At 43.9% G+C, this 23,531-nt stretch overlaps 2 protein-coding genes across 3 annotated transcripts; one reads left to right on the forward strand and one right to left on the reverse strand.

The window, feature by feature from the left end:
- Window positions 1–1,748: 1,748 nt before the first annotated feature.
- Window positions 1,749–14,177, forward strand: ndrg1a (N-myc downstream regulated 1a). Of its 2 annotated transcripts, XM_047605765.1 has the most exons (16): window positions 1,749–1,918; window positions 5,627–5,701; window positions 6,147–6,182; window positions 8,183–8,288; window positions 8,603–8,723; window positions 9,036–9,098; window positions 9,202–9,262; window positions 9,724–9,810; window positions 9,893–9,949; window positions 10,038–10,141; window positions 10,304–10,360; window positions 10,457–10,508; window positions 10,944–10,991; window positions 11,412–11,447; window positions 11,781–11,832; window positions 12,595–14,177. In XM_047605765.1, the coding sequence occupies exons 2-16, from the start codon at window positions 5,645–5,647 to the stop codon at window positions 12,852–12,854; spliced, it is 1,197 nt and encodes a 398-aa protein (XP_047461721.1). In that variant the 5' UTR covers window positions 1,749–1,918; window positions 5,627–5,644; the 3' UTR covers window positions 12,855–14,177. The 2 variants fall into 2 exon arrangements, with proteins under 2 accessions (XP_047461721.1, XP_047461722.1); XM_047605766.1 differs by lacking the exons at window positions 1,749–1,918; window positions 5,627–5,701; window positions 6,147–6,182 and adding an exon at window positions 7,602–7,768.
- Window positions 13,772–22,679, reverse strand: ccn4a (cellular communication network factor 4a). The gene is made up of 5 exons (XM_047605767.1): window positions 21,130–22,679; window positions 17,913–18,201; window positions 16,548–16,802; window positions 15,017–15,210; window positions 13,772–14,927 (listed from the first exon to the last, which is right to left on the reverse strand). The coding sequence occupies exons 1-5, from the start codon at window positions 21,196–21,198 to the stop codon at window positions 14,628–14,630; spliced, it is 1,107 nt and encodes a 368-aa protein (XP_047461723.1). The 5' UTR covers window positions 21,199–22,679; the 3' UTR covers window positions 13,772–14,627.
- Between the last annotated feature and the right edge of the window lie 852 nt (window positions 22,680–23,531).

Genomic DNA, 23,531 nt, shown 5'->3' on the forward strand with positions numbered 1-23,531 from the left:
TGAACTGGAGATTAGTTTGCCGTGGCCATCAACCAGCAGATCAAATATGCTTTAACTTGGTGACCCCTGGCCGCAGACAGAGGATACAGAGGTCAGGACATAGGTATATCTTGTTGTGTAACTGGATGTGTCAGGCAGGTTGTCAGAAACAGAGACAAAAGGTAGAAAAAACACGAGGGGAAACTAATAAAAATAATGTGCTCTAGTGTCATTGAAGATTTCTGTTCGCAAATCTTATATTTCAGCCTTCATTTCTATGTTTACGGCATGCCTTATATGAATGAATGCTTCAGCCTGCACCTGAAAAACCTCAAGTCCACAGATGGCTTTATTGTATGACGAAGGGGCGTCCATACCCGAGGAGCTTTTGTCTTGTTTAATACACTTTGTAGAAGCTGCCAGCTTCTCCCACAACCCTACCACAGACCCTGTAATCAGCCAGGTGAAAGTCCACCACTTTTTTTTTTTTATCAGCGTATTGAGACACCCTGCGACCCACATGTGCTGCAAAATATCTCGCAGCTGGCAAGCCTGCAAAAGCTATCATCGTTTCACAACGGGAGCTGGACAGGAGATGTAGAGACATGCAGATAGAGACAGTAAGAAAAAGATATATATATAGAAAAAGAGGACTTTTTTTTTTACACACAGTAAGGATGATTTTGCCCGTCAATCAGTGCTCCTCTTCGGCCACGTTTCGCAATATGGCAAATTTGAAATTAGCATGGCGGTTATATTTATCCCCTCCAATGCAGCCATTGTTCGTCGTGTTGCTATTGAGGGCCTCACATTACATCTCCACAGTGCTGCTATTGTATCCTGACAAGGACCTTTCACACACTCATTGCCAATACTAGCACTTATTGGCGGATTCAACAGTAACAGTCTCGCAGGTGTGGAAATTTCCAGCAAGAGGCCGACGCTTTGGGACGCGCTTAGCGATGAGATAAATGGATTTTGGATAGCAAACATGTGCTGTGTCTCGATATAAACTGCGTCACCGCTATCCAACACAGACATGAGTTCAGATTAGATATCTGTGTGAAGCTTAGATTGTGCCTGATACTTCTCTGCGTTCCCTCAAAGAAACATCTGTACAGCTGCTGCGGTGTATTGACTGCCGATCCTGCAGGACGACCTAACTTTGATTAGACAATAGTAGTGTGCAATCAAGGAAAGGCGGTGTGATCCAAGGCAAGGAAAGGACTTCCCCTTTGTACAGACTTATCTCCTCTTGGCCTCCAATCAAGGTTGCAGGCCTGCCCTGCATTCCTAGCCCCTTACAACCACAGGCCGACAGCGGCTCGGACACATCTTAAAACGGTAAATTGTACAATTGAGAAAAAAAAAACTCCCGTGTTCATCAGTTACAGTCAGGAGAAGCTGAGGTGTGGACTGGTGTGAAAAGGGCAAACAGCCCCGCCAGGATCCATGTCCACACCCTGACAGTGAACAGTGGAGAGAAATGTGCTTTGGTGAACATGAAATCAAACTAACACATAATGTGACACCCCTGAAGCTGCGATTCAGTAATTTTATATGAACTCACATTCCAGAGAACAGTCAAACAGGAGACATGTAATTGAGTGGGAGTTCTCATTTCGAGCTTTTCGCCCCCCTCGCGCAACCGCTGGAAAGCGTAAAGCTGCGCCATCAATCCAAACAGCTGCTGTTGCCCAATAGAGAGTGCAGCGGGTAAAGTGGGCCGGGCCGCACGCCCCCAGGCTTTATAAAATTCCCTCATGCATCCGCCTTGCGCTTCACGTTATAAACAAAGCAACGTTTCTGCCTGTCACAGCAACAACTCGCGCTGTTTTAAAAAAGAGCAAAACTGTCTTTTTTTTTCTTTCTTTTCTTTTTTTGGCTGGACTTTTTGTGGAGTTTTCATCTCAGGACAATCAGAAACTAAAATCAACAGGTAGGTCGATGCCCCGATAAATAGGCTACATTCATTTTTTTTAACTTTTTTTTTTTTTTTTTTTATGGAACTCGGTGCTTACTTCCTAATAACTTGCGCAGCATGCCCGAGCACGTTGTTATTCCTGTTTGGCAGTTTCAAATTGTGTGTCGTTTAATGCCGTTTTTACGCATGCAAGCGAATGCATTTTGTGTTTTTTTTCTTATTATTTATAAATATATGTGGCATGCTTTGTTCGGTAATTCAGGCCACCCCGGTGTGTGGCACGCAAAACACATATAGGATCTTTGTCCCTCAGATCGCAACGCTTTTGACACGTGACGCCGGATGCGCGCACACAAACTACTTGCAGCTTCTTTTTTTTTTGTATCCAATGTTGCAAACATTAAGAGTTGCGTGACCAAATCCTCTTTGCGTTGCAGCTTTAATATATGTATATAAACATACACGAGGGTTGGGGGTGAAAGGAAATGGGGCGGTGCATTCAGCCGTATGAATCAAAATGTGACAAATGTTGTTTATTAACTGAAGGTATTTGGTAGTCTGCCAAAAACACGTTAACGCATTAATCATTGGTTGCTGTCAAAACAAACGCGCGTAACGATTTATTTACTCCGTTTAGATTCTCAGCTAAATTAAACGTGGAGCTAAATGTGTCCAAGAATATGTGATCTCGACAATCTGCTGAGCTGCGGTGACAAGGCACCACACAAAGCTGCGCCAACTCCGCGCACCAGAGATCCTGTCTGTGGTGGTTTTTCCTCCTCCTCGGAACCGTCCCCCCTCTCCAACTTAGAAAGAAGACGCCCACATTTTGATATCTCTTACAGTCTGAAAATGTAGGTCTGTGACAGCTTAATCCAGCAGGCCTGCTGCTGATGTTTCAGAACCAGGGATTTGACAGATTAAACGAGTTCCCAAAGATTAGGGAAGCAATCATTGTCTCTGCAGATGGATGCACCAGGCTCGTGGATTTAAAACTATATGTTGGAAGGATTGCCTGGCCTTGTTTCTGGCTCTCTTAAAACCGAGACTCCCCCTTTGCCCCCCCTCCCTCTCTCCCCCCCTCTCAGTGAACAAAGAGAGAGTTCATGTTGTTTTGTAACGAGGATGTTCTGGTTTAAAGCAGTGTGTCACATCTCCGGATAATTTTCTGCGGAAAATGTGTCATCTGTGCCAGAGCTGCTGTTTCCCCCTGAAGCCCAGGCCACTTTAACCCGCCGTCGAGTGAAAACAATCTTTTTTTTCTATTTTCAAATAAGCCTGCTTTGCAGGTATCAACGCGCAAAAACCTAATCATGAGAATTATGCCTGTTGTCAAATCCCGAAAGAGCCACACCTTATCAAATAGTAAAGCAGAGGCTTTAGCACAGTGTCAGCAGATTATGTGTCACTCCAAATCTCGTTTTAGGGATTAACATTTCACGACTGTCTGTTTTCTTTGTTGTGCATCTGGTTTTGGAGCATGCATTTCAGATCATCCTAAACCTCCCTCTGTTTCCTGTTCGCGATTGCATAACGCAGTCTCACTTCTGCCGGGCCAAAGCCAGTCAGCCGTTTGTTTTCATACAGTTTGACATCTCCTTAAAGAAAACACGTGGCGCAACAGGACGTCTACGCATAGGAGACTGGTTTGAGTTGGTTGAAGACGATGTGTGACCATTTACAATAGTTGAAAGTGAAAGCTCCAAATGAAAGGTTAAAAAAGGGGGAACCCCCCTGCTGCAGCAGTGACATAAAATCCATGTGAGAAAAAGTTACACAGGAGAACTTTAAGACTTCCCTTTTGGCATACAGCATTCATACAAGCTTACTTGGAAACTGGGATTTTTTTTTAGTGCATTTCATGACAGCCACTTGACATCTGTGAAACTGTTATGTAAGAATCCTTGTGGCTCAGAGGTTAGGGCAAGTGGGGTTCAACTGTGTGCACCTCTCAGCCAGGTGAAACATTAGCTCAGCCAAGCAAACGGTCCCAGCTGCAGGTGTAAACAGCAGGTGACCTAGTTGTTTCAGCCTTCTGCCCAGCCACACACACACACACACACACACACACACACACACACACTCTGCCAACATGCTGACAGGTGGGGACGGTGGCAAAGTACACAGGAGCTCTGGACATTTGTTTGATCAAGTTTAGTCCATGAATCTAACTAGGTCTGGTGCAATTTGGCTGAGCTCACAAGCACGGACTTGAGAGCCAACTTAGAGGTTCTGACTCATGAACCGATTTTTCTGATGATCAGAAATGGCCCGAGCAGTTTTTTTCTCAGAGTATTATGATGACCACAAACATCCTTTCTCTCACATGGCTGTGGAATCTGAATGGGGGCTGATCTCTTGTCCTCTCCAACAAAGCTCCTGCAGTGCGAAGGCGCCCATGATTCAGAAGGCCGCAGCAGACAAATGAAGCTGTTGTTTGATACTCCTCTTCCTCTGCACAATTGTGAGATCTGGCTGGCGCTGGTCTCTGCCCTCCCAGCCGGGGGAACATGTGTGTACGTGTGTGTGTGTGTGTCCAGGGGCGTATTCTTCAACTGTATTTGAAGTGCGATGAATCACTTCCCCTGAAAGCCCACCTTGCTCTCTCTGATTCTCTGAAGGTTGATTCATTTTCTGCTGTGGCTGTATACACAGGCAAACTGGAAAGACGGAGAGCACAAACACCTTGTGAAAGGCTGCTCGGGGCAAACATAGCAACTGAAACCAGGCAGAAACCAAGACAAACAGAGAAAAGTGACAGAATGCACGGAGCTAGGAAGCCAGCGGGGGCATGAATAGAAGCTGGGGCGTATCGATGGGAACCAGGGTGTCAGTTGCTTCCTGTATATGGTTGTGTGTCTTGGTCAGTCTCACCCCCGCCCGCCCCCCCCTTCCTTCAGTTGCGGTGGAGAAGAGGGCAAGCTTGTGGCTCTCAGGAGCCCCCAGGCCAGTGGACAAAGAGCTCTCTTAACTGGCTAATTTGATTTGCATGCAGAGTCACAGTCTGCCTGCTATACTCCAACACAACATCATGATCCACACTGCTGGGCGCCTCAGTGCTTCTGCCCTCTTTTTTACTTTTTTGTCCGTATGCCTCATGTTTTTTTTTATGAGATATTTGCCTAATTTCGATACTCTTCCTATCAGTGATGGACTGCTTGAGCCGCTCCTCTCCCCGCAGTGTGTGTCATGCCTACAACACAGTATTATCAGATTTCAGCCGTGCACGAAATCACAGTTCCCCTTTTTTTTTTCTCTCTGTAACACCTATCTTTGTCTGTTAGCTGCCTGTGTACACTGACTGTCAGCTTGTGTGCGTCCTTGTCAGTGCTATGCTTGGGCGTGACGGGCGTGTTAGTGCAGATCGCACCTGCAAGCCCATGCATGATCCCGCCTCTGTACACCTGTGTGTGTGTGTGTGTGAGACAGAGTGTTCTCAAGTGCAGTAGTATAGTAGTCAGTTGCCATTTACATTGCCCCTAGAAATGCTCCACATAGCGCAATAAAAAATTGGCAAAGGAAACGCAGCTTTTGATAACCTGTAAAGCTTTTTATGGATAAGAGACACGCCCTTCCCAAAGTTCAAGCACTCTGTGGTTTCATTGCCTCGGCCTCCTATGGCCTGCCACGTCACGGTTCTAAAAAGAGCTTTGAGAACCAGCGACGAAATGTTTTGCCAATAAATAGCCACGCACTAATTATTCTCATGTCTCTTTCTCCCAGGCTCTGCAGCTCTGTGAAATGGACGACATCCAGGTTGTTGAGTCCAAACCCCTGCTGGTTGACAGGGAGCTTCCGGTATGCACAAAGAAAAAAAAAAATCCTCAACAATAATAATAATAATAATTCCTGTGTTGACGTATTCACTTAAGCTTTGCAAGAAAGATTCTCTTATGCCTCATTGATTGGCAGAGATCGCTGTTACACTGTATTTGAGCAGATTGCACGGAGTATTGTTTCTTTTAATTCCATACGTTGTGCTTGAGTTCCTCTGAGGGAGAACACATAATAACTGAAGTAAACATCAGAAGCTGTAGCGAGAAAATCCTCAATCTGCGGCAAAACACCAGATTATGATTGACTCACACGTAATCTGAGACGTGCACTACGAAGAATGTTCTTCAGTTACTGTTATTGAGTTGAAACTGTATGCAAAGTATGTACAGTGACAGGATGATGGCTTTGGGAAATTAGATTATAGCATGTTCCACTGTAATTACATTACTTTGTTCTCTTCTTGCAGGGATTGAGAGAGGCCGTGCAGCAGCTCGTTACCAAGGTACGTGTTCACATGTAGCTCTGTGTTATTCCTACCAGTTGTAACCGCTGGTTTAATGCATGAGGCCAGTGCTGACAGACAATTGTGTTTGTGCACAGTCCATTTTACTCTATATTTTGACATTTTACTTGTCTAGTACCACCTAGTGGCCAACGGAAAGAAATACTCGGCCACTGGTGAACCTGCATCTCGTCTATCTTGGTGATGACCTGTCATCCGCTGTGGTTTTATTAGGACAGAAATGTAATCAGGGCTTTGCTAATCTAACTGGCTGCTTAAAGCGATGAAACGCGCGTTGGACCGGATTTGAAGATAACGCCGCGAATCGGTGGTTTTGCTTTCAAGCAGAGCACACACAAACATGTTTGGTAGTTTGAAGGCAGAAAAAAAAAATTCTGGCAAAAGTTGTACAGAATGTAAAGTCCAGTCATTATGAAGCTTTTATTCTTTTTAGGTGGTTTTCAAGTCTGTTATTTGAGGGGTTTTTTTTTCAGTCTTTCTGTGAGTCCAGAGTGGGCAGAGTCCTCTCAAAGAGCCAAACAGCCTCAGGCATTGTGACAACATGAAGTACCATATCCAGGACCAGGTGTTTTATACCTCTGATCTCCGGACAGTAATAACAAATGCAAACGCACAAACACCCAAGTGCATTTTCCCACTTAGGGTTTCATAGGTGTGCGCATGTTAACGTGCACATACACACTCGTACACAGTGCCTTGCAGGATTATCTGGCCTGTGTGAGGGTGACGGGTGGGCGGAGCGAGATGTGGTGAATCCTGTGCATTGCATCCAGTAAGTAGGTTTTACTCCTCCCGGCCTGTACCTCTAAAGCAGATCCCATGCAGTCAAAACTGGTTTGGAAACCAAACAACCTGCCTGTGGCTGTTTTGTGTACCAGACGTGCAGGTGAGGTCACTATGGTGCAACCATTATATTAAAGCGGAGTCAAAGAAAGTTGGATTTTATTCCATTTTCAATTTTTTTTTATATTAAATAAATATTTAAAATGAACAGCATTTAGTTCTTTAAGACCATTATGCTGAAATTGATGTTCTATGTATAATGCCTGAGTTTTAAAAGACCTCTGAAAAAAAACATTTCCAAAACTCTTTGCTTAGCTCTTTATTGCCTTGAAAGGCAGTTTGCCGCTGTGTTTCATTGTACTTTAATATTTTGCTGAATAATGTCAGCATCCTTGACCTCCCCCTTCATTCAGTTTGTTTTCCTCACTAATCGCACTCCCACACTTGTACATCATGTCAACCCATTGGCTGATGGCCCTCTGTCTGACACCAGCTGATCCAATTTACGGATATCGTCATCTAGAATTAGCTTGTTTTGCCCAGCCTGCAAGGCACCATGGGAGGCCGGGAGCTTAGGCTAACTGGTCAGCAGCGGGGGTATAAAATGCAGCTCTCGGTGCAGGGCTTAATAACTTCAGAGGCTTACCAGTTGTTGGACCTATAGCTCAAGGAGCTACTGTGAGTGCAGTTTTCAGTTGCGAGCACTGCTCCGCTCCTCTCCTGCAAACATGGTTCTGGAGGATTCTGATGTGGAGATGATTGTGGCTGAGATCGAAGTCAGCGTGAGTAAAGGCTTTCTTGAAACGTTTGCGCAGAGGATTTGTGGGCTTATGCTGCCTGGAGGAGTGCAGCTCCTGGAAAGCAATAGGTTTTGACAAGTTTGCGGTCTTTGAAATGGTTCGGATGCTTTCAGATTTCATCGGAAATAGTTTGTAGTAGTTGTTTGGAGAATTAAGCAACTAAGGAAAGGTTTGAATCATGGCGAACAAAAAATCTGTAATTGTATGAAGTGATTGTGTGAATTTTGGAAAGAAGATTTGATAATTTGGTGGTTTATTCAATTAATGTTTGACGTAAGGATTTTAATTGTTGTAAATTTGCTGTGTTTAACATGAAGTTCTGTCAGGGCGTCATTGACACGTTCACAAGCTGAATTTATATGTAGCTGTCTTTTTTCTTTTTTATTGAATCTATAGGAGCATGATGTGGAGACTCCTTATGGAAGAATTCACTGTACGATGAAGGGGGTCCCGAAGGGGGACAGACCAGTCATCCTCTCCTTCCATGACATTGGACTGAACCGTAAGCTGGACTCCTTATTCAGCTCTATCTGAGTGAAACATCTGTTGTGCTCAAAGCCCGGGGTGTTTGAATTACCGTACCACGTGGGGTCAGATTAGGTTCACCAAGCTAACTTTATATTGTTAAGTCTATCACATTACAGTATGTAAACTCTTCCATGGTCACCTACAGATTCTTGTGTTATTGCATAGAGATCAGACGCAGCACCTTCATGTCATACAAAAAAAAAAGTCGTAATTTTATGGTTCATTATGGTTGGTTTCTATTTCTCAACACAGTATCACTTACCCTACTTTATTTTATTTGTTTCTCAGACAAAACCTGCTGGGACTCGCTCTTCAACCACGAGGACATGACAGAAATCATGCACCACTTTGCCGTGTGTCATGTTGACGCCCCGGGGCAGCAAGAGGGAGCTAACACCTTTTCCACTGGGTGAGCCAGACACACTTACACGCACTTACAAACAAGCACACAATTTATGTCAACAGGTCTCTGACCCTTGACTCCACAGGTAGATCAGTAGATCACCGCGGATGTACTTAAGACGACCTAATTTGTGTTACGGAGACGCTGTGTTTATCTAGTTCAGCTTAATCTCTGCTTTGACCAAGGGACTTTGCTTCATGCAAACATGAAACACACTTCTTCTTCTGTTATGCTGATAACAACAATAATTAGATATGCAATTAGATAGTGTCTATCATTAATTTGTTAAAAATAGGTTTGAAACTACATGTTTTCCAGATATGAGTATCCTTCCATGGACCAGCTGTCTGAGACTCTTCCACTGGTGTTGAAGCACTTTGGGTAAGTGGAGCTCCAGTTTTCACTCCAACACTTTACTCTTAATATCTGACATATATTATAACCTGTTGTTCTAACAGTATCCTTGTATCTTTGTGCCCGCCAGCCTGAAGAGCGTAATCGGCATGGGCATTGGAGCCGGGGCCTACATCCTGACCAGATTTGCTGTAAGTTTACCCCGACTCCCTCAGTCAGGCTTAATAATTTGAGTTTTAATCAATCTAGGATTAGCAGATCCGACTAATGTGTTTCTGCTTTGTTGCTGATTTTGGCAATCAAACACTTGCTTATTGCTTGAGCCTGCTGAGACTTAAAAGCCGCAGGAATGTACCAGGTCAGCTCAACACTAACACTGTGCTCAGTAGGAAGTCTCAATATGTTGACACAAAGCTGACAGAGACACAACTTTGAACTCTGTGCAGCAGCTTTCCCTGTAACTAATACTGTATTGTACACCGTGGTACAGTATGTTCTATTTAATGATCGTTTAACCGGGAATTCCTCTTTGAAATAATACTCACTGGCCATAATAAGAGTTACGGACAGGTGACGCCCTTAACGTCAAGAGCAGCTTGTATTGTGTGCTTTGACATAAGTAATAATAAATGTCATGTTTCATGTGTTTTAGCTGGACTATCCAAACCTGGTGGAGGGCCTTTTGCTCATCAACATCAACCCATGTGCTGAGGGATGGATGGACTGGGCTGCGCACAAGGTAACAAACACAATCCATTAAATGCAACTTCTTTTCATTTTGGAAATGCAAAAGCTAAACGTGCCCTTCGTCTGATCTTCAGATCAGCGGCTGGACCCACGCCATGCCCGACTTGATCATCACCCACCTCTTTGGAAAGGTACAGACTGCGTTTTTTTTTCAGGATCAAAGTAAAATGGTTAAATGGTCATTGTGAGTTAAACATATTTTGGTTTTGGCCCCCACAGGAGGAGATCCACCACAATCATGACTTAATTGGAACCTACCGCCACCACATCATAAACAACATGAACCAGTTCAACCTGCATCTCTTTGTAAAGTCATACGAGAGGTAAGCACTAACCCTAACCCTAAGTTAACCCCTACCCTAACCCAGTTAAGGGAATTAACGTGCCCAATTTAAGAATCCCCATATTATTTAGAGTTGTGATTTGTTAATTATTATTTGTTAGTTTAAGATTTCTTTTAAAGCAAATGACATGTCTCTTTACAGTCGGAGAGATCTGGAAATTGAGAGGCCGGTCCCTGGAGCCACCGCCAGAACCCTCAAGTGAGTTCTTTAGAGACATCATCGCTCTCATTCTACTGCAAGTTTGAATATTTGATCAACAATTAATGTCTGACCGCATGCGCTTTCTTCATGCAGGTGCCCTTCTCTGCTGGTGGTCGGCGACAGTTCTCCTGCCGTGGAGGCTGTGGTGAGTCGAGGCACAAACTCTGACGTCCACACGGCCATTAAAACATGCCTCTAGTGCTAATGATCTGACTTCCCGCTACCGTTAGCACAGTTAACTTGTGCTGGACGTGTTTTCCACTCACTTAAGTCCCCCGTTTATGGGCCAAGTGATATGCGAGGACAAACCGTTAAGCATGTCTGAGTCAAGAACAGAAATCAAGTGTTGCAGAGTGGTTTTAATCTGTCGAAGTTAAGAGATTTGCGTGACTGCTTTTAGCTCTGGAAGGCCTCCAAATCTCCAAAAGAGCATTAAGATTCCTTAGAAGTTAGAAGCCATAACACTTAACATATATTAAACCGTTAACGTCAAATTCAAACTATTTACTAATTAGACCAAGTCTTACTGATGCTTATAAAGATGTTTTACTCAACAGATTTTTTTGATTTGTACCCACAGGTTGAGTGCAACACCAAGCTGGACCCGACAAAGACTACTCTGCTTAAGGTGAGGGACTTGTTTCTAGCCCTCTGCCCTCCCCTGCACCTCCTGTCCTATATTCCCGCTCCCGATTATAATAGCCTTGATGGAAAAGCGTCTGATAAGATTCCAACGGCTCAGCATTTACCTGGTGACTTATTAACGAGCACTATGAACGCTGAATGCACACGTCGCCTGTGAGGACGCAGTCTGCTGCAACTGATCTAATTATGCTGGCCCAAGGCGACCTTTTATCATCCGAAACCAAAAGCAAATGGCTTTCGAGACTTTAAACGGGTGCCCATTATTGACTGTTCAGGGTCTAAAGGTACACTGATTGGAGGCAACGGGGACAGAGTGTTCAGCGTAATGGGGGGGTAATGGCTGCATCCACTGCATGTTGCAACATGCTAACAGCCTCTCTTGTGTCCCCCCTCTTCTCTCCAGATGGCTGACTGCGGTGGCATGCCACAGATTGACCAGGTGTGTATATATGTGTTTGTTTGACAAAAAAAAAAAAAAAACAGAAATAAAAGAAAAAACAGAAGGAAAAAATATCTCTGTATGTTACAGTGCAGGATAGAAAGGGCTGCATAATCAGCACAGAGGGTCAGGTTGATGGCGTAGCAATTAAGAGCATTAACTACTACCAGACTGGGACGCAGTTATCAGGTTCTAATCCTCCGTCCTGGATAGCACCTGCTTGCGGCGTCTGTGAGCGCCTGGACTGAGCCTGTCAAATGTGTGTAAACAAGTGTGACAATTAATGACAGGTGGGCTGATTACCTCCTTGTCTCCTTGTGCTCTTCCCTGCAGCCGGCCAAACTGACAGAAGCTTTCAAGTACTTCATTCAGGGCATGGGATACAGTAAGTGTTCACTCAGTGTTTTAACTCTAGTGCATAGGTCTTAGGCCACCCTACTGTTGCACATGTTTGAAATAAAAAAAATGAATATTTGAACCTGCATTATTGGATTATATTACCGTACATTATTGGAATAGCTTAATATTGAATGCAAAATGATGAAAATGTATATTTGCAAATAGCACTAGGCTGAGTTTAATATAGAACACATATATATAGTGGGTAGGGGGTCCCTGCTTAATCTCTCCATCAGTTTGGGGGTCCGTTGCCTGAGAAACGTGCTCTAGTGCTCCGATGTTTTAAATCTGCCTCAGCCAAAGGAGAGCTGCAAAAATGTTTGGTGAATGGGTTTACTGCCACCTTGTGGTGAGGTGAGAAAATTACAGTTTGCCTTAAACTATTTCCCACCACTTGGGGTAAAAATGCAGTGCACTCATAAGAAAGATTACCCTCAGTAGAGTATGTAGTGTACCTGCTGTTCAGATTACATAGCCCTAACCCTAATTTTACAATGTCATGCATCCTCCTGTTAAATTATAACTTCTGTTATAACTAACTGATATGTTGCCAGTTTGAATGGTTTTACATGCTGTTATTGCAGTAATGTATTTATAGGCTTATTAAAGAAAAGCTATAGAGTGGTAGCCCACTGTAACAATGCGTGGGTCAAATGCAGGAAATAATTTCCCCATTTGCAAAGTGTGCTCCGTTACTTCCCAGCACTGGCTCCTCGAATAATTCTCAATCCTCCTCCTCCTCCCTCAGTGCCATCTGCCAGCATGACCCGCCTGGTCCGCTCCCGCACCGCCTCCGGCTCCAGCGTCACCTCCTTCGAGGGCAACCGCTCCCGCTCCCACACCACCGAGGGCAACCGCTCCCGCTCGCACACCAACGAGGGCAGCCGCAGCCGCAGCCACACGACCGAGAACCAGCGCGGCCGCTCTCACACAGCGGGCTCAACGGACGGCACTGGCAACAGCAGCGCGGACCAGGCCGTGCCCAAGTCCACCGAAGTGTCCTGCTAAGCTGACCCTCCTCTCAACCGGACACCCAAACCTCTAAGGGTCCCTTTTCGGTTTGTGCTGCGCTGCCTCTAATTCACACACACACACAAATTCCTCCGCAAATACGCTTTGGGTGTTGAGGAGGACGCTAAGATTGCATTCCTGGAATTGTAAAAACGCACAATATGCTCTCACCTGCTGATCATCCAGTGCAGCTGAGATTCCCCGTGTTGGGAAAAAAAAAAAAAAGTCTTTTTGAGTTGGAAGTAAAGGTCAGCTGTATGTTTTGACATTCGAAGGAACTCAAACACATTTGAACGGAAAACGTTCCTGGACTTTTCGGCCAGGTGAGAGTGTACTTGGAGGCAACGCAGCATTCGGGGGACACTGAAGCAGAGAATGTCGGAGAAAGCTGTGGCTATGAGTACACCAGCTTGTTATGTATCTCTCGTATATTCAGCATTCCCTCATCCTGTTTTTATCCATTTCTTTCTTCTGTATTGACACAGCTTTCTCAAAATATACCTGTCTGTAAATGTCTGTTTCCTGTTCTCACTGTAATTGTTTGATCATTTATTCTTTTATCGTCCATGTCCGGAGTGTTGTCGTTTGTACGTAGGAGCAGATCTGTAGATGGGAGGTGAGAGTGGGGGAGGGAGGCACTTGGATCAGCTATATAAATGGGCTCTTCGCCTCAAATTGCATATGTACGTTTAAAAATTAAGGGACAGACTTTTGAGCGTGTCATCGGTATGCCGCAAATAATATCATTTTGCCAGTGTCTGTCATTTTTAACAGTTTTCTGCATCTGTTCACTTGTGAAATGCAATTTCAACAAACAAACAAACAAAAAAAAAGGTTCAGGAAATCAAATGATAAGTTTTAGTACATTCTGTTGAGACTGTATCCTTTGTCATTAATCAAAATACAAATTCAAAAGCTTTTACATCGTATGCTTTTAATAATGGATCATGGCTTCAAACAAAAAAAAACAACTCTTTTTTTTATGATGATTACTATGCAATCAAGCACAATGGAACAAAGAAGTGCCATGGAACTGTTCACTTTTTAGATGCGATGCTCCTATGTGGTTGTGGATTTTACTGGTGTGAGGGAGGAGTTAGGTCCACATGTTAACAAGAGGATAGCCATAGAACTTAACCTGACACCTTCTACTCCTGTATCTCACTTGCACTACAGCAAACATTTTACTTTGTAGAACATTATACACGGCTTTGTAAAGATGCGATGCACAACCGTCTAATGCTGTAGAGAAGCATTAAAATGACATAACAGTTTGTATTTATTAAAAAAAAAATGACAATAAAAAAAACTTGTAACAGATTTTCCCTGATCGTGTCATTATTGCAGGTTCGACGAAAATGTCTTTGGAGTATCCGTCAATCGACCTTTAGAGAAAATGTCACAAGTATTAGTGACTTGAACGTGTGTGTGACCATTGTTGAGATCCCCTCGAGACTACTGCGTGCGGTCTTATACATATTTATATGCATAAATAAATTAAACCTTCAATATTTCAAATGCTCGGCTGAATATTTTCATTTGCATGGAGCTCTTTGAACATTCTTCAAAAGCAAGTCATGCTTTAGGAATCCATTCTGGAGACACGCACTCATTTCATATTTACAGATTTTTTTTCCAATATGAAAAAAGACCATAAGAGAATCCCTCGCGTATAATCGCACTTGTTACAAATACAAAAACATTGCATAAGGAGGAGAACGAGCTTGCGCCGATCTCCGGAGCAGAGGGCGTCACCGAGACGCCACCGCTTTAGTTCATGACCTCCGGGTAACCGTAGTAATTCTCCAGCTCGGCGAAGATGTCGTTTGGGTTTTTGCAGCTGAGGTTGCAGAAGCAGGCCTGGATCCACATCATCTTCCAGGTGAATCCTGCCCCATTAGGGCACTCGAACTCCACGTCGATGGTCTTGGACTTGTAAGGGATGCAGCAGCGCTCGTCCGTGCAGACCCCGCAGAATTTGGGCCGGTACGGCTTCTTGCTGGTGCAGCCGGAGATGGTGAGGTTTGTGGCTTGATCTTCCCTGTAGATGTTCAGACATTTCTTTCCCGGCTGAGGGAGAAAACACGTGGAAAGGTTAGGCAACGTTCAGCTTTTTTTACACTGTCATCGCTTCAGCGCTTCCGGTGCGGAACAACAACCTTGATGTGTTTGGTGATGTCGACCTCACATGGCCGCAGGTTGCAGAGGCGGGACTCTTTGACCAGCTCGCACTGCTCGTTGGCGTTAGAGATCCTCAAAGACAGGCCACGGTCGCAGGTCTTTGAGCAGGGACTCCATGAGGTAGTCTGGGTAATGCAGTTCTTGTGCCAGCTCCTGGTCTCAGCTGGGGGAACTGGATCAGTGTAGACAGAGAAGAGAGGACAACAACTAATTATATTTGTGAAAACACTATTTACTACTATTCAATAAGCGAGTACACTTCTACTCTGTGAACAAAACCAAACATTGTTAGTATCTATGGCAACAGATAGTTTCCAGCTCCACTTTTAGAGTGGCCTTTATTTTTGACTGAGAGGGGATGACACACAGCATATCACCTCAATTTATGGGGCTATTAATTGAAAACAGAGTTGCCAATAAAGTTGGGAAAAAACACTTTATGCTCAGAGTGTTGTTTTGGTAAACATAGTTCAGCTGGAGTCTTTATCCAGAATGATTTCAATGGGTTTGAAGACATTTTGCCCGTGTAAACACTGTTGCCTATGTGACATCATCAGTCAGCTGCACAATGGCTCCGCCTACTGTAACTGGGACAATGGCTTAATGATGGATCACGGACTGAGATATTTGAGTCTCCACAGACACCTGACTTTGAAAATGGTGAATGCAAAGCCTTACAGTGAATAAACATTTTACTGTATCATTAGGAAACCTAACAGACTTCAATTTAAATGAAAATATTTAAATATGGCTGCAATAAGGAACGTTTTTAACAGATTTTAACAATACTTTGTGCCCAACCTTTAATTTCACAAATGATTGATTGAAATGAATGAATAGAACTGAGATGGGTTTTTTTGTGTTGGATCCCTTTTTGACATTTTTATTCACCATCAGTCCTGACATCCACAACTTTAAGAGAAAACATGAGACACAAAGGAACACTGAATCCACTTGCGCCGCATCTGTTTTTCATCTGAATTGTGGAACTCTGTCCACGTGGTAGTCTGGATCTGATTTATTTCCTTATGCAACACAAAGAGATCTTCGTTCACATTCTTGCTTCCACAGCGCTGCTGCACTAAACGACTGGAAACTGGAAGTGACCCAAAAAACAGTGTGAGGGCTTCCACAGGAAGGGATTGGTCGGTCCCTGCGCGCGCACACACAAACACACACACGCCCGGACCCTTGGAGCTCAAGCTGTACTCACACTCAAACTACTTTGAGTGAGCCAATTTCAAACACAGCTGCTTCTATTTTACTTCCCAAGTCAAATCACACTCACTACTGGAAAGCACCACTCGAATTGATTCTTCTAAAAATATGTGAACATCATCTGATGAATCCTAAAAGCTGAGAACAAAAGAACAATGAAGAATCCCTAAAATGCTTGTGGTTTGTTTTAATAAATGATTTAGATGATGCTGTTTGTGATCACTTGCAACGCTTACATCGTTCAGACTGTCAACACTGCAGCACTGGTATTCATATCACAAAGTGTCCTACCCTCTACTGCATGTCGCGGCGCTGTCTTGCGCCCTCTCTTGGGCTCATCGCAGATCCACTGCTCGCAGCACTGTCCCCGGACTTTGACCCGCCGCGGAGTTTGGCACCACACTCTGGGAGGCTGCGACTCAGTGCACAGCGGCACACAGCCGATGGCGCCGTTCACACACACGCACTGGTATTTACAGCTGGGCTGGAAGCTCTGCCCGTTACGGTAGATCACGCCGTCGTGCTCACAGCCCGTTCCCACCATGTCTGGCAGAGAGGGGAGACGAGCAGTCACGTATTATAAAGACGCAGAAGGCAAATTGCAAACAGCTTGGAGCCTGGAAGCCTGTGCTTCTGTGGAGCTGTACTGCGTTGTAGGGGAAGATGTTTCTGTTATGTAGGCCGAAATTAGTTGATATAAATAGGGTGGACAAAATATTGGAAACATATGTCAATCTAATGCAACACAGCACCATAAACTGTGGCTTCCAGCTCGTATTTGAACAGCAACGGTTAAACATTATACAGGTGGCAGTCACTGCAGGATTGTAACACTCGTAAAACAGGATTGAAAAACAGATTCCAGTACCGTCTTTCTCAAGTGGGCCAGAATCACATAACAGTGGGACCATCAAACCACTTAATGATTAACATTTTTCTTTTATAAAAGCATTAGCAAAAAAAAATTCAGAGTAAGGAAAGCTGTTTCAGTCTGACAGTTTGAAGTAAAGAAAGAAACTGCGCCGTTCACATCAGAAAAGGAAAATGAACTGCATCCACACAATGACTACACAATCCTGTTAGGTATGTAAGTATATAAAACACAACCTGAAACTTTTCTGTGTCCTGATCAGTTTTATCACAGTTATTTATGTCAATGGCTATTTCATGATGCACTTGTCACAACTTGTTGCGAAAGACGGCCGGTGTCTGGGTCAGCTTGTGTCTTGATGTTGAGTTCTGTCTGTAGAGATGCATTCATTAAGCACAACAATAATAGCATAAAGGGAAAAGCCTGTATGAGTTTTGAAAATCTTGTTAACATATTTAGCCGATGAAACCTTTAGTTTATTTATAACCGAGTTTAGATTCCGCTAATGATACTGGCAGGTGACACCAACTGCTGCACATAAATATTTTCTGCAACAACGCATTAGTCACACGGAAAAAACTGTGAATGATTTGCATACTGTTGCCGGTGATGTAAACATTATGAAGCACCGTAACTATGACAACCATAGTTTGTGTGGCAGCCTGACCTGACGCCTCATCCGCTCAAATCCAGTCTGCCCCACATGCATTTTGTAAAAATGAACCTATATAGCATGATGCAGCTGTGTAAAAAAACTGTTGGCTGTTTCGTTGGGTGAAACTTACATGCACACACTCCTTTTTCGTACCTAGGCTTGTCCGAGCTGTAGTCGCAGTACAGTCCCTTGTGGTAGTCGCATGTGTCCGCCTCGTTGCACACCTCGCCCACCTGCCGGGCGCAGGCCTTGCAGCAGTCGCAGCCGTCCATGAGGAGGCTCACGCCCGGCGGGCACTTGGGGGGGACCTGAGGGCACTCACAGGGCCACTTGCAGTAGCGCGTGCGGTTGAACAGCTCCGCGGGCGGGGACGTGGCGGCTGTGGCAGGCGGCATCGCAGTGGAATTCAGGGAGTAGGCCTGGATGAAAAAGAAGAGATAATTATCCAATCAAATAATCCTTTAAAATATATGAGGTTTAATCATGATGTGCACTTCTAATGGTAAATATGGCATGTTTGAATTTTGGATATTCTTCATGTCAATGTTATTATAACTGAGGATGTTTTTCTGATGAAAAATGCAGCACGAGGCCACACCAGGTCAAAGGCTTCAGCAGCTACTGTTTCAAATTCAAAGGGCCATCTTTCACTGCATGAAAGTTATTTGACTCCCCGCGGCGAAGCAATATTCTTAATCCTGAATTCTTTCACATCCAGCGCTCTTTAGTAGCCCTGTCTCAGAAAGTAACTGATCTGAAAGGGGCCTCAAATCCCTTATTTGTACATTTCTGCTTCACTGCCTGCATGACTAACACACAGCCACGCTGTGCAGCGAATGAAATAAAACAATAAATATGAATGAAACCCCCCCAGTGGAGATAATCTTATTAAATCAATGTTGGGGTCTAGTTTTACAGGTGCTTAAAACGGACGTTCCATCACCCGTATTCAAAATCTGCCACTGTGCTGAACTCTTACAAAACCCTGCCAGTGAGACTTAATTTCTCCCTGCTCAGTGTGTTTTGACTCTTACAAGCTGCTCTCCGCGGCCAAGATCACACAGTAAAGAGCTTCGCAGCACTTAAAAGCAGATGTTCTCGCTGCAGCAGACCACACGAGGAACATTACCAGCCCTGAGCGTGGAGAGTACTTTTGGACCGTGGATGCATGAGGAAATTTGTCTTTTTTGATTTACGAGGCACTTTTCGATGTACTCTAGGCTAAATTGAGTCTTTCTTCTCCTTTTTTTTTTTTTTAGAACAGGGTGTGCTTCAGAAAATACCAGAACACAGTGACCAGGTTGAAATTTTCCCCACAGGAAAACATTACATTACATTTGTGCTGCAAATTCTCTCACACAAAATTGCGGGTCTTTAAACATTTGAGTGATGTTTTCTATACACTTTAAGTTTTAACAACATCATAAAGGGTCTTTATGAGTAAGGATGTAGCAGACAGCACGCCCATCATAACTAATACAATGTGGCTCTACACAAGGGGCGAGACATTTGACCTGCGTAGCCATAAATCAGTACAGAGCAGCGAAACACTTTGGAGAGAAACTTCTGATCCATAAAAGACACATGTACAGACGCATGCATAAATTTTGAGAACCCAGCATGGCCCGTGTTATTCTCCCAAGCTCCTCCTCAGCACTCCAGTGGAACTTCAGTCATGTTATCAACCACGCTGCATGGCGTTGAAAGCTAATGTTGATAAATGACTTTCAATCACAGCTGTGCCACTAAGGCGTTCCTTAGAACAGTTCATTTAGCCTCCGGCAATCAAGCTAATTTAGAGAGGAAAATTAAAAACAAGCGCAGCTCCAGTGATCTATAAAAAGAAAGGAGATCAGAGAGAGATGGATGTCTCATAAGTTAAGTATGAAATCGTTGGATAGATTTAATGAAATCAGCCTTCTTACAGTGCTGAACTCTGCATCCTGAAATGTTGCATCTAGAAATGTTGAAGGTTGCAGTAGCACTAAATGAATCTGTTGATTTCAAAATGTTCCATCCTTGCTGAGGCTCAGACATTTCTGACATCTTTTGGCTGTTTCCTCAAATAGCGTGAGTTTTGGTGATGGCCAGTTAATGAAGGCACTGTTTTGTCCTGTTTTGGCCCTGGTAGATGACAAGGAATGATGGCCCCGGTTCCCCTGCCGGTTTAATCTTCTCTTCCTGTCAGCCTGTGCCTGCCAGGTCAGGCGACCTATCGGGGCATTTGCAGAGGCGTTGGTTTACGCTTCCTCAGGAAAGAGGAAAGCACATTTCAATAAGAACGTTTCTGCAAAAGACAAACTGTCCCTGTTGTTTTTACATGTCCTCAAACAGTTTAATTATAAGCCTTAAATTTGGCAAAATTGTAAGCACTGCTACTTTTTAAAAAATTGTATAATAATCCTTCACATAGTGAGATCAGACCCCTGCTTTTTTTTATTATTATTATTTATTTTCCAAAAGCTGGTGCACAAATTGATAGATTTATTTGTGACCTGACAGATAAATGATCACAGCCTGTGGCCAAGTAGGAGAACATGAAGCTATGGTCCGAGAGGGACCTGCAGCAATAGACTTACTCAACCAAAATGCTCCTCAGGAAGTTATCCTGCCGGCGGCTATCAATCCTTATTTGTGCATATATATTTTATATTTTACATTGCTATTTCACTTGACTTTATCTGCTTGCAACTGTCACTTTAAGGGAGCAACTGCAACAAATAAACATTTCCTGGAAGGGTTACCAAGTTATTCTGATTCCGTGGCTCTTTAAGCAACCACGAGGTGGCACTAAAACGTAACTAACAGAGGAAGGATAAGCCTCAAGGTGACGACTGTCAGCATCTCACACACTAGCGGGAGAAAGTATATTGTGAATTAATATATAGCAGGAGGGATCGCATGATGGGTGGGTGGCCATGTGAATGACAGCGTAGGTTTCGGAATGACGCACAATGAAAGTAAAATACATCCACCCGCTCACAAACAACACGAATCCCCCGAGAAAACCAATCAGACTCAGATGGCTGCTATAAACTAATCGCCAAGAAAACCCACTCTCCAAACTGTAGCCATAACAAGAAGTTGGCAAAGTGAAATAAGCCTCATCATCTAATCATCTGGTCTCCATTCTTGCTCCATTGTTATGCTGAAGTTACCAACACAGACTCCATATAGTGGGCATATATTCAGATTTGTTTTTTCTTATTTTAACTGGCCGACCTCCTGCATCCTAAAAGTGAGCCAAATACTCCACCTGAACATTAAATAATAATAATAATAATAATAATAATAATAATAATAATAATAATAATAATAAAGTTTTTAAAGTCTATCCTCCATCCCACCTGTTGAATCCCCGCTGCTGTTAGAATCCACAACAGGAGCCAACTCATCACTGGAGAGGTTGTGCACATGCATCGAATCCAGAATTAAATCCCGTCTCCTAAACGCACGACGCGCCGCTCCCCGCAGGTGTGCTACATCCTCGTCCCCTCGCTGACATCTCCGCGCTCCTCCGCCTGCGTCCGAACAGCCCGTCGAAGAGTCCCGGCTGACGTATGGTCTGGGAGGACGCGTCCCGCATTCTTCTCGCAAGAGACGGTTTCCTCTCCTTCCCTCCGCTCCACTTTCACCCGAGCCTCCTCTTCGGAGCCCTGGCAGCGCCGGTGGTTAGGGCGTGTCCGGGAGATAATCTGGAAGGACTCTGTGACACTCGTGATACTACTGGTTATGATTAAAGGATAGGCTACTTGCAGATATTTTCAAGTCGGCCTTAAAAAACAACAGCCTCATGTTGCCTCAATTATTCCTCCACCTCACTCTTCGCGCTGGCCACGACGTTTGGATTGCTGTAGCCTAACAGAGATCAAAACCCACAGCCCTTGTTAGCAAATAAAGTCAGGGCTGAAAATCAAACGTGAAACTCCCAATGCGCAACTTCAGCAACACCATTTCAACGCTGAAAAGCATGGTTTGGATTCAAGCTTGTCCTAGCTGGTTGCGATTTACTGCTTTGGAAATGACTTAATGCTGGAAAAGAGACGAGCAGTAGCTGCAAATCGGATTCAACCCCCCCTCCAAACAAAAAATGTTAAACCAAGAAAACAGACTTGAGATTGATGGGAGCAGGCTAAAGCAGACTGGGCACAAAAAGCTGTGATTATTTGACCAGTTGGAAATCTTCACGAAATGTGCAGCAAAATTCACTCCCAGTGCTCCTCTAGCTTCAAATATTTAACTTAAGTCCCTGTGGTGGAAAATGACACAGCACCTCCAAAGGTTCCTAAACCCCTGAGAACCTTAGAGTTTTTTTTTTTTTAACATCTGCACATCACCATCATTTATCTGAATAATGATCTTGGACGTTTCGTGCATTTTGTTTACAGGCTCCACACTTGGATAATTACTTTTAATTTGCTGAAATGTCATCTGCATTTTATTTTCTCGTTGCCTTAACGAGCGTTGCTCATTGTTCTGTGCCACACAAACCCTAGAGAGGAGTCAGTGGCTCACCTCATCACAACCATCCTGTCTCTACAATCTTAATGCCAGTGCCAATGTTTTTATCTCAAACGATGCAATCGCTGGTTCCGAGACGACAGTCAGCTTGAATGAATGAACACGCGTGCAGGATGCCTACCTCTTACCTAGTGTGACAATTTTAGAGCTAGGCCCGTGTCTGGCCTCCAGATGTTCAGTTTAAATTAATGATGTCATCCATCTCACAGTCTGCTACGTTGCTTTCCTTCCAGTCCCTGGAAATATCAGTGTTTCTCTTTGAGATGATGCAGGCGAGGAGCAACTGGATTCCACTTGACAGTGCCGTTCAGCCATGTGGAAAATGTCTTTCATTAGAGTCACGCTGGAACTCTCATCTAACCTGACGCACTGCTACTGGGACGGCGATGAAGATATCAGTCAGAACAACCAAAACTCTGTGAGAGTGTGGCCCCCGGAGGCAATAAAGAGAGGGGAGGGGGAGTGATGGATGAGAAATGAGCACTTTGTCAAGTAGCAAGGTGCCCCAGGTCTGAACCCCTATTATTTACAGGCAGCCCTGTAGTCCCTGTCAGAGACCTGTCAGCCTCCGAGCAGATCTGAGCAGCGCTTCCCTCTCCGCTCTGACCGGGACGACCCGAGCCTTCCATTACACAATATACCCACTCTCTGCTTCCCTTTGTCACTTTCCCTCTCTCCCCCAATCCACCTAAAGCTCAGTTTCTCTCAATATTTACTTTCCGTCTCTGTCTCTTCTCTTCTCTCAAACTCCGTTCCAGTTCCACCGACCTCTGCTTCAGTTCATTGTGCTGAATAAATACACTTTGAAAACGGTCTCATCCAAACAAGGGGTTTATCTAAGAAGGCATTCCTAGTTTTTATGTATACAATTTTCCTCAATTCTTTTAAAACTGTTTTTTTTATAGAAATTACTCATTTGGAATCATTTCTTAAACAAAATGTTTCATTACCCCAAAATAGACCAAACATACAAAACGTAGTTAAACCTGTGGTTTCGTGTGTGTGCATCTGCGTCTTTAGCAGCAGTCTGTGTTGTTTCATTCTTAACTGTAGGTTAAAAAAAAGCTGTTGAGATTCTACATATATAAAAGATGTAAGAACAAACTAAAACATCTATGTGAAGAACAGACATACTTCTCAGTTACAGTTCAGTTTAATGGACGTCCATTCTGACACACGTTGAAAGTGAGCTTTTATTTTGAAATCTTTATCGTTTTCTTTGCGTAGC

The sequence above is a fragment of the Mugil cephalus genome, chromosome 14, assembly GCF_022458985.1.
Source record: "Mugil cephalus isolate CIBA_MC_2020 chromosome 14, CIBA_Mcephalus_1.1, whole genome shotgun sequence".
NCBI lineage: Eukaryota > Metazoa > Chordata > Actinopteri > Mugiliformes > Mugilidae > Mugil > Mugil cephalus.